The following is a 16,646-nucleotide window of genomic DNA, read 5'->3' as shown; positions in this document are numbered from 1 at the left end:
TGGACAAAAATGACATAAGACTTTTAAAACAGTATGAATTATATATCTATCAAAATTTAAAACTTAAAAATATTTTACTAAGGATATTTGTTATAATAGAATATTTAATTAAAATTTCTTGCTATCATTAATGAAAGTGAACCAACTGATTACCACAAATGACTAGTTTTGTATAAAATAATTAAAGTAGAATACAGATTAGTAAGAAAAAAGTAAGGATCAAATTAAACAGAATAAATATTCTCATGTAAAAAAAGTGGGTGAAATATAAAATACAATATACTTTTTGGAGGAATTCATAAACCAAATGCCCATATAATTCAATATTTTCAACTGTAGTAACTGCATGGTGAAGACCAACTTCAGCAGACATAGTTAAGTTATGACGATCTCGAACACCCTGCATAATGGGGAAAGAAAAGTTCAATGGATATATGTGTGTTTTTAATCGATTAGCAACAATCAAAAATTCAAAAATAAAATAAACAAATTAAAATACATCTCTTCAAATAATCATAAATTAACTAGGCAACACAATAAATGTTTCAGTTCCATACAAAAATTGTCACAAATCTAAAGTTGTCATAAATATGCTACAGACATTCATACTTTTAAAATTATTATTATATAAAAGCAATTCTTGATCTTAACTTTCTAACGTACAATTTTCATATTCACAGATGCATATCTACATAACCTGGTATATTTTTAAATATTTTTCTGATATATCATTATGATGTCTCTTAGAAAAGAAGTCATCATCCATATTGAATACCTATTATGTAGTTTATCTTTTTATTTTAATGATGAACTGACAATTCAACTAGGTTAAACAGTAAATGGAACCACTGAGGATACTGCTTTAAATATATATATATATATATATATATATATATACTTCAAGAATATAAATTAACTGAAGTCTATGAGATTTGAATTCTGTATTTTTAAGAATAAACAAAGAATTCGGCACTAAACTTCAATACATGAACATATTTAATGAAATTTGCATCCACCTAATAGTTCAAAGAGGTTATGTAACTGTACAGAAGTTTGTTCAATTATTCATTTGACGTTAATTACTCTATAGAAATTAAATGATGATTGGTTTAAGAATTAAAACTGAACTAATTTAATAGAAATGTAACCACAGCTGAAAATAAAGTCTTTATTAGAGTTACAGACACAACACCAATATTAAAAACCAAAAAAAATGTTAAAGTTTCTTCTATGACTGTTTTGATTTGCAATCTGCAAAAACATCCAATTAATTGTATCTATTGTAAAGTAAAATCCTTCAGTTATAAATGTATGACTAAAAAAATATTTTCAAAAGCTTAAATTAGTTTTTATAATCTATTTATCTACATCTGTATGTACACACATACACACTGTGTCCCTGTATCTTATGGGCTAAACTTTGAAAGTAGGTAAAATACATATAAAGAAGCATTTTTTGTATAGCAGTACAAGATCAGAAATGAAAAGTGTAGGTGGAAAAAACATGAAATGTTGTGGATCTAGCATTCCACATCCAGTTTCTTGATATGAAATGAACTACTTTGACAAAGTTGAAAGACAGTGTAAATGTGAAATAAATTTTGTGATTCAATTTTATCCTATTGAGGAAAAGTTCATGGCATAACCTTAATGCCCTGTCTTCCGTTACAATTCGCACCCAGCACTCAAAATGCATATCCTCTTTATCAGAGAGCATAAATCGATCTGTAACAAAAAATTATTTTCTAGGATCAATGAATCATTTGAAGCTCATGTAATGCCATTTGAACCTAATAAAATTGTATTGCAGATGATTTGATAATGCAAATAAAATACACCTCCATAACTATTCAATATTTTTCTTCCCTAAAAATTCATCTTTATTTAAGCTATGTCACTAAACTTGCAAACCTCTGCTCTAAATATATATATAAATAAAGAATATTTTTTATTTTCCTTACCATTTCTTGCGTTTTCCACCTGAAAGAAGTGGAATTGGGGGTTAAGAGGTTTTAATTTTTCCACAATAACTGCTAAACGAATCAATGCATAAATATTATTTGTAACCATCTTAAAATTTAAAACATTAGCTTTATAATGACATCAGTTTTATTACCATACGATTTTCCTCTGGGCTTTAAATGATAATTAAAAATTAATTTAAACATAAACTTATCAATTCATTTTTATGACTATAAACTGTATGTCATATAAATAAACTCGGTTTTTTTTTTTTTTCTTATATACATGTAGAACAAACAGATACGAGCTATCTGTACAGTGGCTAGTTTAGTATGTAAATAGAAATTGTATTTTTTCACATAATTATAATAATTATCATATTAAAATAATTTTCTGCATTCTGTCAGATAATTGTCCTTTTGAATTATATTAATTTAACAGGCAATTTAATTTAATAATTTCAATAAAATTTTGTAAACATATACCATTTTTATTTAATCATAAAGATACAATGCAATATCAATCACACTCTTAATACATAGTACAATAGATATATCACAGCTTTTGCTAATCAGATTCTAATTGGTTCAAATGTTTTATTAATAAGGCTTATCGCAGAATATTCTAAGTTCTAGCAGAACAATGAAGTGTTAATTGGGAAATAATTTAAATTTCAGTTCAATAATTTGGAATTTCCATATTATAAACATTTAAAGAAAATATAAAATACATAACATCTATGAACAGAAACCCTCTGCAGGTTATCATTCAATTTCCTGACTAAGCTATTTTCAAATGTTAAAAAATGTAAGAAATATAATATAAACCCATAGATAAAATAATAAACTTATACTTACAGTTAAGTGTTCAAATGCATGCATACTAAAGTCAAGATCTACAATTTCAGTGCAGTTGGGTTTTTTGTATTCAATCTCCCCATCCATTTTATCAGCAAATTCAGTAAACTCATCTCTAGAAATGTAAATAACAAAAAATATGAAAGTAACAGATCAGAATTATTCACAAGATTTATTTCACAAGATTTCAAAATTTATTTATAGAAAAAAATTTTAAAAATGCCACATTATTCAAGAACAAATTAGAAGCCTTAAAATATAATTCATACAAAACAGCAAATAGCAAATGAGTCAAATTTAACATTTGTCAAAGCAGCTATTCAGCAAATAGCAGAGTTGAACTTAAAAAGAAAAATGTATTGAATTAAACAAAAATCTTTAATAATAAAAACAGAGATCTTATACAAGAGAATTCAATATAAAATATATTTGTTTTATTTCTATACTTTATTTTATAATTTAAAGGAGTTATTTCTATTTTTAACAATTTAGACATAAAATACCAAGAAATTTAGTCATAAAATCAAAGAAATTTTGTATTTTCTTCCAATTTTTTTCAATTAATTTGAAAATAAAGACAGGGAAATTTTTTTAGTTATACACTCTACTGGAATTTGCTATTATACACTACCAACAATCTGACCATGCCAAAATCATCCATTCTCATCCGCTCAAATAGCCACCCACCAAGCTTGGATCAAATGAATAGGTCAATTAGGTTAAATAATTCTAAGTGATTAAATAGAAGCTGGATAAGTTCAATAGAAGAAGGGAAATCTTATTCTATTAATAGTACAACAATTTAACTAATCTGTAAGAACAGGAAAAAAGTTTGCTGATCCAGCATCTTTTCTATTCATAAGGGAAGAAATTTATTACTTACCAAAAATTCTCAAGATTGAATAAAAATGTCACAAAATACTTTACTATAAAAAATGCTATTTTATCATACAGTTCAAATAAACAAACCGTTTAATTACATAAAAAAATAATATGTTATGATGTTATTTAATAATTTTATTATACACATGGATCAATTGGTTATTTACCATGAATCAAAATATTTTTCCATACAATGAAAATTAACATACCCAAACTCTTTGTATGGTGGAAATGGAACAACAGTGCTGGCATAAAGATCAAAATCTGTAAGAGGTTTCTCAGCAGCTATACAATCTTCATCAGTAGCATATATTTTGCCTTCCAAATTTGTCTCTTTGTCCTCTCGCCGATCAATCTCCTCTTTCTGTGCCATTAGTTGCTGCTTCAATTCTTCAATTAAAACAGCACGTTTTTCCTGTTGCATTAAAGCAACAAGATCATATGGTCGTTTCAAAGAGAACACAGAATCCAACTAAAAAATAAAATAATGATGTGGAATTATCATTTAAGAAGGGAAAACATAAAAAAACATAACAGATTTCATTCAGCATTTTTATCTTCATATAAGAACTATTTAAGAAAAGCATCATAATAATAATATGGCATAAAAAAAAAGAAAAAATGAAAGAGAAAGACACAGCTGTATTTGAGAAAAGTATAGGAAAATGCTGGATTCACAAAGTTTACTATACCATGTTTACTATACTAAGTTTACTATATGTTGTATCCAACAAAATGTTTTACCATATTTATTTCCTCTTAATACTAAAATAATCTTTTAATGCAACTATTTTTGCACAACTGAATTTAATATGTGCCTGTGAATTACAAAATTCTGATTAATCCTCTGGGCAATCAAATATTTTGATTTCAGCAACAATGAATCATTAAACTAATGAAATTATTCTTTTAAACAAGTCTTGAACCTTTGGAATCTTTAGAAAGTTTGTATACATGGTTTTTACAAGAATTAATAAAAAAATATATCGATGAATATATTATTACCAATGGAACAAACCAAGAAAAAACAAAGGAAGACTTTCATTCACATGAAAAGCTCCAAGAGTAAATACTTATCAAAATATTTTTTATCGATACAATACCTTGTATTTTATATACATATTTCCAATAAATTGCTATAATTTATCAGGTAAATCATTTTTTTTTCTTTATTTTTCAATACTTATTTTTGTTTTTCTGTATTCCAATATATTTTATCTATTTTTAATGTTAAAAAATAATATTTAATTACTTAAAGAAACTTTTAAAATTATCAAATGATAGACATGATAATCCACTTTAACCCAAACATATCATATGAGAACAAATAAATTCAAAGAAAACATAAAAAGCAAACAAATAATCACATGTTAAAATAATATTATCAATTACATTAAACAACAACAATTATTTAATAGATGGGACTTTAGTTATAAAGTTATTATTGAGTAAAACAGGAGAATTAAGTTTTAGATTCTCATTAAGATGAAAATTATTCTATTCCAAAGCAAAGTTTGCCAAACTAAATTATAAATATGGCATTAATCCAGAATTTAATTAATAATTATCCCAAAGAAACGAATTTTTTCCCCTCTTTCACTTATTAACTAAATACAAAAAAAAATGCAACAATAATTAACCAGTTTTTATTCTCTCCCAATATTTGTCAGGTAACAAAATTTGATAAATAATTTAAAGCATATCTTTAGATTAAATAATGCTCATCTTTACAATTGTATTATTTTTAATACATACAAAAAATTCTGGAATCGGATATTTTCATAATTTTTTGAAATTACCCGAAAATTATTATTGCAGAATTTAAAATACTTCATTATTTTATTCCACAGAATTAAAAATATTGTAGTAAAGTAAAAAAACAAATTTAAATAAATTCAAAATTAATATTCATGCCTTAAAAGAATTTAATGATTTTCACAACAAAAAACTTTTAATTTTCTCAAATCAATGTTTTAATAATTTGTCAGTTATCAATAATGCTTGAAATTAACTGTAAAAGTAAACATATTGAAACAACAGTTGGAAATTCAACAGGATGCAATAGTTCTTGCTCATTTTCTGTTGATGTAATTTTCTTTGCAAATTATATTTTTCAGCAATTAAAAAATATGTCGATTTAATAAATTATTTGAATACCTGGGGTTGAATTCGACCGTCTTCTGTGACGATCCAATGTGTAGAGGCCCGACATTCTTCGAAAATTATTAATAAGTATATAAACCAATGGCTAAAAATTAAAGCCATGTTCACAATTACAATGATTTCGTGTTTTTCTCACGAAGCCGCGATATCGTTAGAAATATTCATGGAGTTAGTAAAGAAATGCAGAGAAATTAAACTGAAAATTCGTACATTCTCTAATTCCAAACAAAAACATTGAAGTGTTAAACAGGGAACAGACGAAACACACGATGAAACACTGTAGCCAAATCTATAATAAAAAATTTTATTGATATTTTATCTGGTAACATTTTATTCATTCGTTTATTCTTCTAATTAATAAATTTTGAAGCCGTTTTTAACCATTCAAAATTTTCTTTATCTGTTTAGGTCGACTAATTTTTTGCTTTATTAAATCAGCTTTTAAAAAAATAAATCAAATACTTTTTCTGCATGTATGTGTGAAGAGGTATTCTCAGTTTTAAAGCAAATTAAATATATAAATTTTTTAATAATTAATTTTTAAAAATATATAAAGAAATGAATACATGTAAAGAAAATCTGATAATTTTTATAATAATGTTAAATATTTTTAAAAAATGTTCGATATTACATTTTTGGTGGGGGTGACAACTCCATACGGAAGAGCGCATGCTTATAAATACCCCAGTTTTGCCGCCTGACGTCATAATTCAATGGTGCTTTGCTTCAACAGTGTTTGAACGGGCATCCTAGTGTTTTCTAATTAAATTTCCATAATTTCAGATCACTTTGTTTTCATATTATATCTAAATTGAAAACCAGAAGGTAAGATGGCTACCAGTCGAGTCAGACAAAATTTCCATGAAGAATGCGAAGCCGGAATCAACAAACAAATTAATATGGAATTGTACGCCAGCTACGTATATCTCTCCATGGTTAGTATGTGTAATTTTTTTAATATGAATAATATCGGGGGAAAAAACCCAATTGTTCAATCTATGGGAACGATTTCGGACCATTTTTATTCTTTTTTAATATAGTAGATTTTTGTAAAGACATGTCTGTACATGTTTTTGAATTGTCAGTATAACAAAAGCCGATTTCTCCGCACTTGTGTAGCGCCATAATTAGGCATGCGCATGTACGCAGTTAAGTTTCGTTATTGTTATAATAGAGCTGAAATAATTAAAATTCCAATTTTGTAGTTTCAAAGTTTATAAATTTCTTGACGTTTTCCACTTTCTTCATTTTTTTTAATTATTATTTTGTTGCAGTTTTACAGATATTTCTTGTTTTTTAATACTAAACAAAATTATTGTAAAGCATTATTATTCATAACTATATTTATTTAGATTGATTAATAAACAGTTTGTTGGTAAATAGTGTCAAAATTACCAGTCATTTTGCATACATACAAATTCGTTATTCTTGCATCATCTTCAGATTGCCTGATGGAAATCAAAATTTTGATGTCTTAAAAGATTTTAATTTTCGAGATTCGTAAAGGAATTGTTAATAGTATAAATATGCAAAAAGTTTGAAATAGATTTGCAATTTTTTTAATGATTTTTTTTTTTATTGTTGCATAAATTTTAGCCAAGATCATCTGTTAAACATTTCAAATAAATGCATTATGATCTTTTGTGGGTTGTTATTATCTCATTTATAATGAAATTCTTTATATTAAAAACAATTCATTTAAATCATCATGTTAGATAGTAAAAACAGGGAGAATAATTTTTGAACTATTATTGTAATTTCAAATGTTTAATCATATCAGTTAAAAATCCATATAACTGAAAACTTCTTTATTTACAGAGTTACTACTTTGATCGAGATGATGTTGCATTGCCAGGTTTTGCCAAATATTTCAAGAAAAGCAGCGATGAAGAACGTGAACATGCTGAAAAGTTCATGAAATATCAGAACATGAGGGGTGGACGAATTGTGTTAAAAGCAATTGAGGTAAATTAATTTGAAATGGCATGTTTAATATAATATTGTTATGAATTTTTAATTGCTTATATCTTGAGATTTAATATCTTGTGTTTCACTAAATTGCCAATCAAAATTATTTTTTGTAATAAATTTTTTACATATGTTAAAGCTTATTTTGTATGATTTTTAACTTTGTTTTTAAAGAACTTAGTGTGGAATTTGTAAATGATACGAGTATATTTTTCAGAAACCTGCTGTCGATGATTGGGTAAGTGGTATTGATGCCATGAAGGCTGCTTTAGAACTTGAAAAAACTGTCAACCAGGCTCTGCTGGACCTGCATGCAATTGCTACTAGTCACAATGATGCCCAGGTATGTAATTCTGATACCATTATATATAGATTGTATATTAAAGTTCTAAATAGCTGAAATGAGATACTTGAACACAGATAAATTTTACCTTCTAAAACTAAACAGGGGGAAAATCAGTTTTTATGGAAGTGTACTAAAGGTGTGATAAATTGTCAGATATGGTAACCTAATTGTATTTTGTATTTATTCTTTAGGTTAATTCTTAGCTAATTTTCTTCTGTTACCATATTTACTAAGGTTGGCAGAAAATCAGTATAATATAGTTTTGTGAAAATTATATTTATTGTTAAATAATATACAAAATATTCTGAATTTTGCAGTCTTAATAACATGTGATCTGTATTTAAATAAGAATAAAACTTTAGAACTAAATTTTACTCACTGACTCGGAGATTATTTAATTTTTGATCAGTTAAGATATTTACAAAATTGATGTAGAGCTTTTTGTTTTAGTCTATAATTATTTGATTCAGCTTGATCTTTACTTAAGACATAAGATTAGAAAGGATAGTGTGAGATTATGCGTAAATTTTTTTCGTTTCTTTTTAGATGTGCGACTTCTTGGAAAGTGAATACTTGAAGGAACAAGTGGAAGCCATCAAGGAATTATCTGGATATGTTACCAACTTGCAGCGTGTGGGAACTGGGCTTGGCGAGTACATGTTCGACAAAGAAACCCTCCATGGAGAAGAATAAATCTTTTGTTTGTACGCACAACTGTCAACTTAAGTATAAAGATTCCAGAATCAATGCATGTAACATTTGTTCAAAAAAGTTTAGCAAGTTCCATATGTAAAAGTCAATATCCATTTGTAATCTATGTAGAATCTTGAAACCTAAGTAAAGTAACTTAAATGTAAGAAATGTTGTCTTGTCTTTCTTCTGGTCATTTTAATGTATAAATCATAAAAATGAAATTTCTTGCAGTGTTATGATAGGAATATTCAACATTTAAAATTGGGTAATAAGCATAGTATTTAATTTTTTTTTTAGCTTTATATTGGGAATAAAACTGTTGAATGTCTTCCTCTTCATTTACTAATTATGATGGTACATGGAGGTTTAATTTACTAGCTGATTTAATTTTCTGAATTGTGTAAACCAAGTTCTTCGTCTAGTGGGGGTATTTTAAGAATACTAATTGGCTATTTATAAAACCATTGAAACAGTTTACCGGGTTGTAAAAGAAATAAAAGTTCAATTTTGTGACTTGACTAAATATGAAATGCAACTTCAAAACTAGTATTTATTCTATGAGGCTTTTAATCTTGTGAGGAAAAAGCCTTTGGTTAGAGTTCAATTGGTAATTAAATAAAAAAAAAATTCAAAAAAACATCCTTCAATGTTGGTAACTTGTCAATTATTAATTTTCATGAAGAATCAAATGATAGGTATTAATTTAAAAGATTAGAATATGCTGAAATTTATAAATTACCTAGATAAGATGTATTTCATTATAGCTTGAAACAAATTTTTTTAACAAATAGCTTGTTTCATCTTGGCTTTAAAAATTCTTGTCTTTATTTACTGAATTTTTATTTTGTGAAATCTGTTAACTGTAGTAATTTGATTGGTTTAAATAGTATATTTTTATAAATTCTTCCTTAAATAATTTGCTTGTGTCAACAGGTCATTTTTCTTTATAATTCTGTAATAAAGATAAAGAAAAATGTTAGCATCTGTTTAGCTTCAGCTCATTCTTCAAATTGGAAACAAAATATAGCTTAAAAACTTTTTTAGAGCGTAAATTCTTAAATGTGTAACTTGAATTTTTTCTTTTTTTTTTTGTAATTTTAAAGATTGTTGTTTAATATATTATTAAAAGGATCTGATATTCATACACAATTTATTACAAGAAGTGTTTGTTAGAAAATTCATATTAGAATAGTCGAAACATTCAATTTCCATTCTATTTTAATATTTTGTAAAATGTCATTTGCATTCTTTAGGATGTACAAAATATTTATGGCTTTTTACTTTTAGGGAGAAGTTTTCTCACAAATGTGCAGGAAATAATTGCTATATATTAGACTAGATTACATTAGAAATATATAACTTTTAATTAACTGTCATCCATTTATAAACAAATGTAAAACTGAATGCAGCATAAGCAAAATTAATTGTTAATGATTTTAAAATCTCTGAATTAGAGATGAAATTTCAGTTGATCCTTTTTAAATGTGTAATTTATTTGTGAAGTGCATGTGATCTAACAAATTATTCATTTTATGTCAAAACGGCAATTGTCTGTAGAAATAGCCCTTGTTCTCCTAGAATATTAGCTTATCTGACCATTAAATTTAGAATGCACTAATATTTAAGATTTTGTTTTTTGATGAAGTTTAAAGTACGGATTTAATGAAAAGTGGAATTAATATGAAAGGAATTGCTTTTTATTCTTTATCTGCTCTCAAAATAAAGTATCTGAATATAAAATGTGAATTAAATGTCATTGCATGGACATATACACTATTAAAAAAAGCGAGAACAATCGAAATGTATTTACTTTATTAATTACAATGAATGGAAAGGTATTGTGATGCTTTAAAAATCAAAATGAAATAAATCAAACATGTGTCAAGAAATATATTAAAAGATCATTCTACAAAAAGTAATTATAAACTTTGTGACAAGTTTCATTTTCTCTTAGTCAACACTTCTTAAAAGAAATCTGAATTATGAAAATTACAAAATTAAAATGAATCCCAAAATTTTTTAATATAAAGCATAGCAAATCTTTCATTCTGGTCTTATAAAAAGTGTGAATTAAAACTATGTTATATTTTTGCCAAAAATCCTATTCTCGCCACATTTCAATCAAAGCTAATGCTAAAAAATATTTCACTAAGAAAACTTATCAAATGAAATGGAAAAAAGATTTCAATATTACGGAGTTGGGGAATATATTTTAAAATATACGACATTAAACTGCAAGTGAATGAATTTTACTTTTAAGATATCAGAGAAGCTAACTTTTCTAAACAAGTTTTAAGAATGAAAAAGCATAATTTTATTAAAATATGAATGTAATGAAGTTATTTAATTATAGAAATGTAAAGTATTATCGCAAATCATAAAACATGTTACATTTTTCTTAATTTAAATTTAGAAAAAATAGTTCGACGGTTAAATTAATGTAATTAAAAACAGAGTATTAAAGGGGTGCAAAAATCATTCTTTTTATAATATATATAACAAATATAATTGAAAAACGCCTGAAATTTACATTTTAAGTAATCGATTTATTCATTTATTTTAATTGGAGTTCGGAATTATTAGAAAGATTGACAGTAATTTTTCTCTAGTTTTGAAAAGCGCATGTGCAAAATCTGTCTCTGGATTCATAAAATGAACTTGCACAAATACTGCTTTATATATTACTAGCCAGCTTTGCGACTAGCTGATTCGCCATGAATATTCGTTGCATTTAATTACAGTTGAATCTCTCGTGCATAATTTCATATCCATGCTTAAGATAAGATGCAATCTTTCAACATCATATTGCCATACATATGTTCAGATCAGTATGTACATAAACCTATCTAATGGAAACTAATCACATAATATTATAGTGCTATTAATAACGTAATCTATCTTTTAACTTTTGCAATCCTGCACTTCTTTATTCGGCATATAAACTACAGTGATATTAAACAGAATCTTTCTTTCCTAGTGTTCAATAATCGAAATTCGTGAGATCATATATTTGACGAAACAGTGAAAGCAAGGCAACAATGTAAATCTATTGTTGAAATTTTTGTCTACTGTCTTCAAAATTAAAAATAATTAAATTAAATAAATGTCTATTGTTGAAAAAAAATTTTAACTTGCCAAGAATATGAAAAAATTTTCAAGGCAATGATACTTGTATCATTAAAAAGATAATTTTTAAAAAAATAGTGTCATTTTGTATTGTAATATTTACAGTGTAAAAGCATCCAAAATTTAGATTAATTGATAATTAATTAAAATTTCACCAAAAAAAATCGCTTCAAAGACATGTTTCAAGTTCGATAGCCCTAGGAAAGGTCTAGCTTATAGCACACACAAATATTTGTCATTAATATAAGCGGAGGTATGGATTATTCAAATTGTTCTGTTGTTAGCTGTGCTAGAAATTCTTATTTGTCTTGGTCTTTGAAAGGGATTCTGTGAAAAAGCATTAAATGCATGTCAGTAAATTAAAACTAGCTGAATATAATAATGTTATCAGGGCCCTACTTAGATTAATTGAGGCCCGGGGCGAAATATCGTTCTATCCATTTTATTCATTAAAGAAGGAAACGTAAAATAAACTTTCTATTGGATTTGGGGCCCGGAGCAACTGCCTTAGTCAGGCTCTGAATGTTATGCTTATTCCAAAAGCGGGAGCAAATAATCGAAGGGGAGGGAGAGAGAATTTATACAGTTTATGTGTATGCTCAAAAAAGTTGATCAAACCATATTGAGGGAAGAACTGAGGCAAATTCATGTCATTTTTACTTCCTCGCATACGAAATATAAATAAAGGACTGTAATCGTCAAAAAATTCGAACAAGAGATTTTGATTAATTGTCGTTATAAACCTCCCGAGTTCATTCAAATACATTTGCGGGAAAGATGATGAAATTGGATGTATGTTCTTTACACAAAATTAGTAGATTTCTATCAAATTTTGAGCGAAATCCTATGATAAGAAGTCTGTCTGTCCGATAGACAGAACATAAGTTAACACGATAAATACAAAACAAAGTGAACTAGATGGATAAAATTTGGTACACAGATTTAGCATCTAAAATGTAGATACTTCTCAAAATTGGAAGCAAATCCGTTCAGGAATCGACCTCTTGTCGGTCTGTGCTTTCATAAGCATCCAAACACGATAACTGAAAAATGTAATGACACAAATATATAAAATTTGGGAAGTGATTTTGTGACTACAATTGTACTTTTGTATCTAATTTTCTTTTAATAAATTGGAAAAAACGCGTCTAAAACACAAATTCAATTTTGTTCCTTTTCTCCTCCTCTTTTTTTTTTTTTTTTTTTTTCTTTATTGCCGAGTGCTAGAAATTAGTCACACGATATAGTTAGTAAATGCTACATTCACACCAAAGATCATTATTTTATAATTATTTTTCGCCAATGCCATGTAAGGGATTTGTGATCTTTCTCAAGGACCACAATTTTATGTGACAGTATACGAGAAAGTTTTAGGGAGACCACCCTCTCTGGTTTTAAGAAATTATTTACAAGTAATTATTTACATTACGTAAAAATTAATTATTATATCAATTAAAACTCAACCATAAGAATATTCCATTTTTCAAAGAAAAATTAAACAGAATTTTCTTTATTTCCTAACTATAATAATATTAAATATCTAGTTTAGAAAACTTTCTGCGGTCCCAAACCGATTATAATCCCTACTTGTAAAGAAATATTGTCTCTTTAAGTAGTTGATCGGTTAATTTATTTTTGATATGTCCAGGAAGTTTCTTAACTGATATCTTCCTCCATTCCAGTATTAACCAAAACACATGACAGATCGTTTTTCTGTGTGTGAATGTCGTGGCAAATAGAATGCAATAACGTGCCACTAGAGTTTTGCGTTTCAGTTATTTTCGAAAGACTCAAATGCGTGTTAAAAATGTTTACAAAAGATAACAAATATTAAAAAAATAAAGAATTGAATCTAGAGATGGATATTATCGCTATTTTTGGAAAAGGCGAATCAGCTGTTCGTTGAAAAAAAAAATCAACACTTGAAAATAAATGATTTATTTTATTATTTGCTGTTCTATTATAATACAAGAAGATGTGTCCTTCTAAAAGGGTTGTTACTCTGTAACAATATCATAGATATGATAGTTGTAAATTAATTAATGAAATTTGTAACAGAAAATCTTATGTACACTGGCACAGTGCTTAAGAAATACAAAAAATTATAATTTCTAGAACACTTGAGATGTAGATACATAATAACATTAAAAGTAAGTAATTAAGATCCGGAATTCTATGAACTAAAAAAACTTCACAAACACGCAAATCAAAACTGATCACTAAAAACGGATCGAAATAATAGTGATCAACCAACAGAAAAAAATAATAGAAAAATTTCCAACTGCCCTGTGAAAAAAGAATATAATGAACCAACATTTAAAAAAAAATTGCAGATCTTATCTCATTTATCTTTACTACAATTCAATATAAAAAATGTAAATAAAACGTGAAATTTACGATTCCATAAGTAGTTTTTATTCATGCTTAACTTTATTCCCATACTGTCTTTTTTAGACGTCAAAAAAGAATTTCGGATTTTGCATAGGTGGGGATACTTTTAAATTCCGCCTATCGTTACAGACAGCGCTGGGAAATTACATAAACTGATTCCTCACTTCTTTTAGTTATATGCTTAGGAGCAGACTGAGTTGGTTGAGTGCACATAAGGCTTCACACTTCTGAGGACACAAACCACTGAGCAATTTAGCAAAAGGAAAATACTTTCGTTTTTAATTTTCTTGTACACAAATTATACAAAGAGGAAGTACCGTATTAGTTGAAAAATTCAAACATAGGATAATGACAAGTCACCGTGCTTTTTTTCAGAACTGAGTCAGTCCGAAAGCACATCCCCACCCCTTTCCTTTTTTTTTTTTTTTTTTTTCTTTCTTTTTTTTTCAAATGTCAACAATACAAAGAGAAAATATTGCAAACTTAAAAAAAAAAAAAAAAAAAAACTTTTGAATTTGAGATTTAAGTTCCCGATCTTTATCAATCCGAAAAATTCGTCTGTGGAATTCTGTCTTATGTTTATCTATGAACATGATAAATGAAAAACGCTTTCAGCTGGAAAATAAAATCTGGTATGAGGTGTTAACATCAAATTCGTAGATTTCTAATAAATTGGGAAAAATTTCATTAGCAGAAAATCTGGTTTCCAAATACAAGTATACAACTCGATAACTACAGAACATAGAAAGCAAGATAGATAACATTTGATTCATAGATTTAGAATGTGTTTTAATATGTGTCAACTTTGAAACCAAATCAGTCAAAGGCTTGATCGTCTGTCGATCTTTACTTTGGGGTACATATCAGCGCGATTATTCAAAAATGAAACAACTTAATTAACCCTTTCTAGGGCCGTGGGAAGTATGCTTCCCACTAATTTTATCAATCTTTGTATGAAATTATGTAGGTTGGCATAAGTTCTGACACATTTTTTTAGTAAGTCAGAAACTTAGATGCTTCAGTTCTTTATCTCAGACAAAATGATGTGTCTTGATTTTTTACTTAATTATTAATTAAGCAAATTAATTAATGAATCAAATCAAATTTATCTAATAAGCTAAATGAATCCCTTTTCTTATTCTAATTTCAAGCCTAAAAATATTTTAACATAATATGACTAGAAAAAATTGGCACTTTAAAGGGTTAAATGACATTTTTTTCATGGTTTAAACGTTTACAGTGTAGATCCTTATAATCTTTGGAACCAAATCCTTTAATAGGTTTCTATACTTTCACAAGCATAGAAACGTCATAACTCAGAAACACAATGATTTAAATGTATAAAAAATTATCAAGTGATTTAGTGACTTCAACTGCAGTTCTGTGTTAAATTATGGTTTCAATCAGTAAGAAAAAAAGTCCTAAGAAAATATATATTTTGTTTTTCTGGTACTTGTGTATTAACCACATTTCAGCAATTAATCGCTAAATATCGCATGCTGCTAAGCTTTTTCGTAACTTTCATTCGCCAAAGGTATGCGACTAATCTATACTTATAATAAAGCTCAATGTGTGTGTGTGTGTGTGTGTGTGTGTTGGCGCTCTACAGGCCAGGTCATTTGACATACAGCTATCAAATTTGGTACATGTATACCTTAGAGGTCGGGAATGTGCACCTGGGGTCCCTTTTTTTGAAATTTTAATTAGAATTTTAATTATTAATTAAAAACTAACTTTCCCGTCAAAAAAATCTTTCATTTTCCCCACCGCCAACTTTTCCGCCAAAAAAATCTTCCATTTTAGCCATCGCCAAATGAGTAAGGCTTCCGGGTTTTTTTTCTCCCAACAGTAATGAGCCTAGGGTTAGTATTTTTCGGCGGATTATTTCAAACGATTCTGTTTATTTTCTTAATGTTTGATGCATTTAAAATTAACATTGTTAATTAATCGATCCTTCAGATTCATTCTGAAGAACTTTTGAATAAAAATAAAACAGAATAAAGGAAATTAAAAATTTCTAATCCGCATAGCGTTACCCCAACTGGCGTAGAAAAAAAATCACGTATTTGCGTTACGTAACTGGCGTTGAAAATTCACGCATGCGCTTTGTTTTCTGAATTTTGCATTGTGTTGACGAATTATTATCAACCGATGCGGACTGGATTTAAATTTTTTTTAGGTTCGTTGCATGTTTTTGTAATTAAAATGTATTTATGTTAGTTATATATTTTTTGTATATGCTTATAGTTTTAAGTGCA

At 27.2% G+C, this 16,646-nt stretch overlaps 2 protein-coding genes across 3 annotated transcripts in view; one reads left to right on the top strand and one right to left on the bottom strand.

Annotated features, from left to right (window-relative positions):
• Positions 1-6,147, bottom strand: part of LOC129963593 (tetratricopeptide repeat protein 17-like) — a 57,064-nt gene extending 50,917 nt beyond the window's left edge. Inside the window, exons 1-4 of one of the 2 annotated variants that reach the window (XM_056078064.1) lie at positions 5,859-6,147; positions 3,911-4,173; positions 2,820-2,934; positions 284-400 (exon numbers count right to left, since the gene is read on the bottom strand). In XM_056078064.1, the coding sequence (XP_055934039.1) occupies positions 284-400; positions 2,820-2,934; positions 3,911-4,173; positions 5,859-5,966 (603 nt within the window). In that variant the 5' untranslated portion in view covers positions 5,967-6,147. The remainder of the gene's footprint in view (positions 1-283; positions 401-2,819; positions 2,935-3,910; positions 4,174-5,858) is intronic. The other variant, XM_056078072.1, reaches the window with a different exon arrangement.
• A 416-nt stretch (positions 6,148-6,563) lies between these two features.
• LOC129969044 (soma ferritin-like) lies at positions 6,564-9,039 on the top strand. The gene is made up of 4 exons (XM_056083452.1): positions 6,564-6,799; positions 7,683-7,829; positions 8,050-8,175; positions 8,725-9,039. The coding sequence occupies exons 1-4, from the start codon at positions 6,695-6,697 to the stop codon at positions 8,869-8,871; spliced, it is 525 nt and encodes a 174-aa protein (XP_055939427.1). The 5' UTR covers positions 6,564-6,694; the 3' UTR covers positions 8,872-9,039.
• The last annotated feature ends 7,607 nt before the right edge of the window (positions 9,040-16,646 follow it).

The sequence above is a fragment of the Argiope bruennichi genome, chromosome 1, assembly GCF_947563725.1.
Source record: "Argiope bruennichi chromosome 1, qqArgBrue1.1, whole genome shotgun sequence".
Classification (NCBI taxonomy): Eukaryota; Metazoa; Arthropoda; class Arachnida; order Araneae; family Araneidae; genus Argiope; species Argiope bruennichi.
This window is presented reverse-complemented; position numbering and strand designations above follow the sequence as displayed.

Bases quoted from the DNA above. Each gene is read 5' to 3' on its own strand.
- LOC129969044 (XM_056083452.1), top strand. From the start codon at position 6,695: ATGGCTACCAGTCGAGTCAGACAAAATTTCCATGAAGAATGCGAAGCC. The intron at 7,830-8,049 runs GTAAATTAATTT...TATATTTTTCAG, and splicing joins TTGTGTTAAAAGCAATTGAG to AAACCTGCTGTCGATGATTG. The intron at 8,176-8,724 runs GTATGTAATTCT...GTTTCTTTTTAG, and splicing joins CTAGTCACAATGATGCCCAG to ATGTGCGACTTCTTGGAAAG.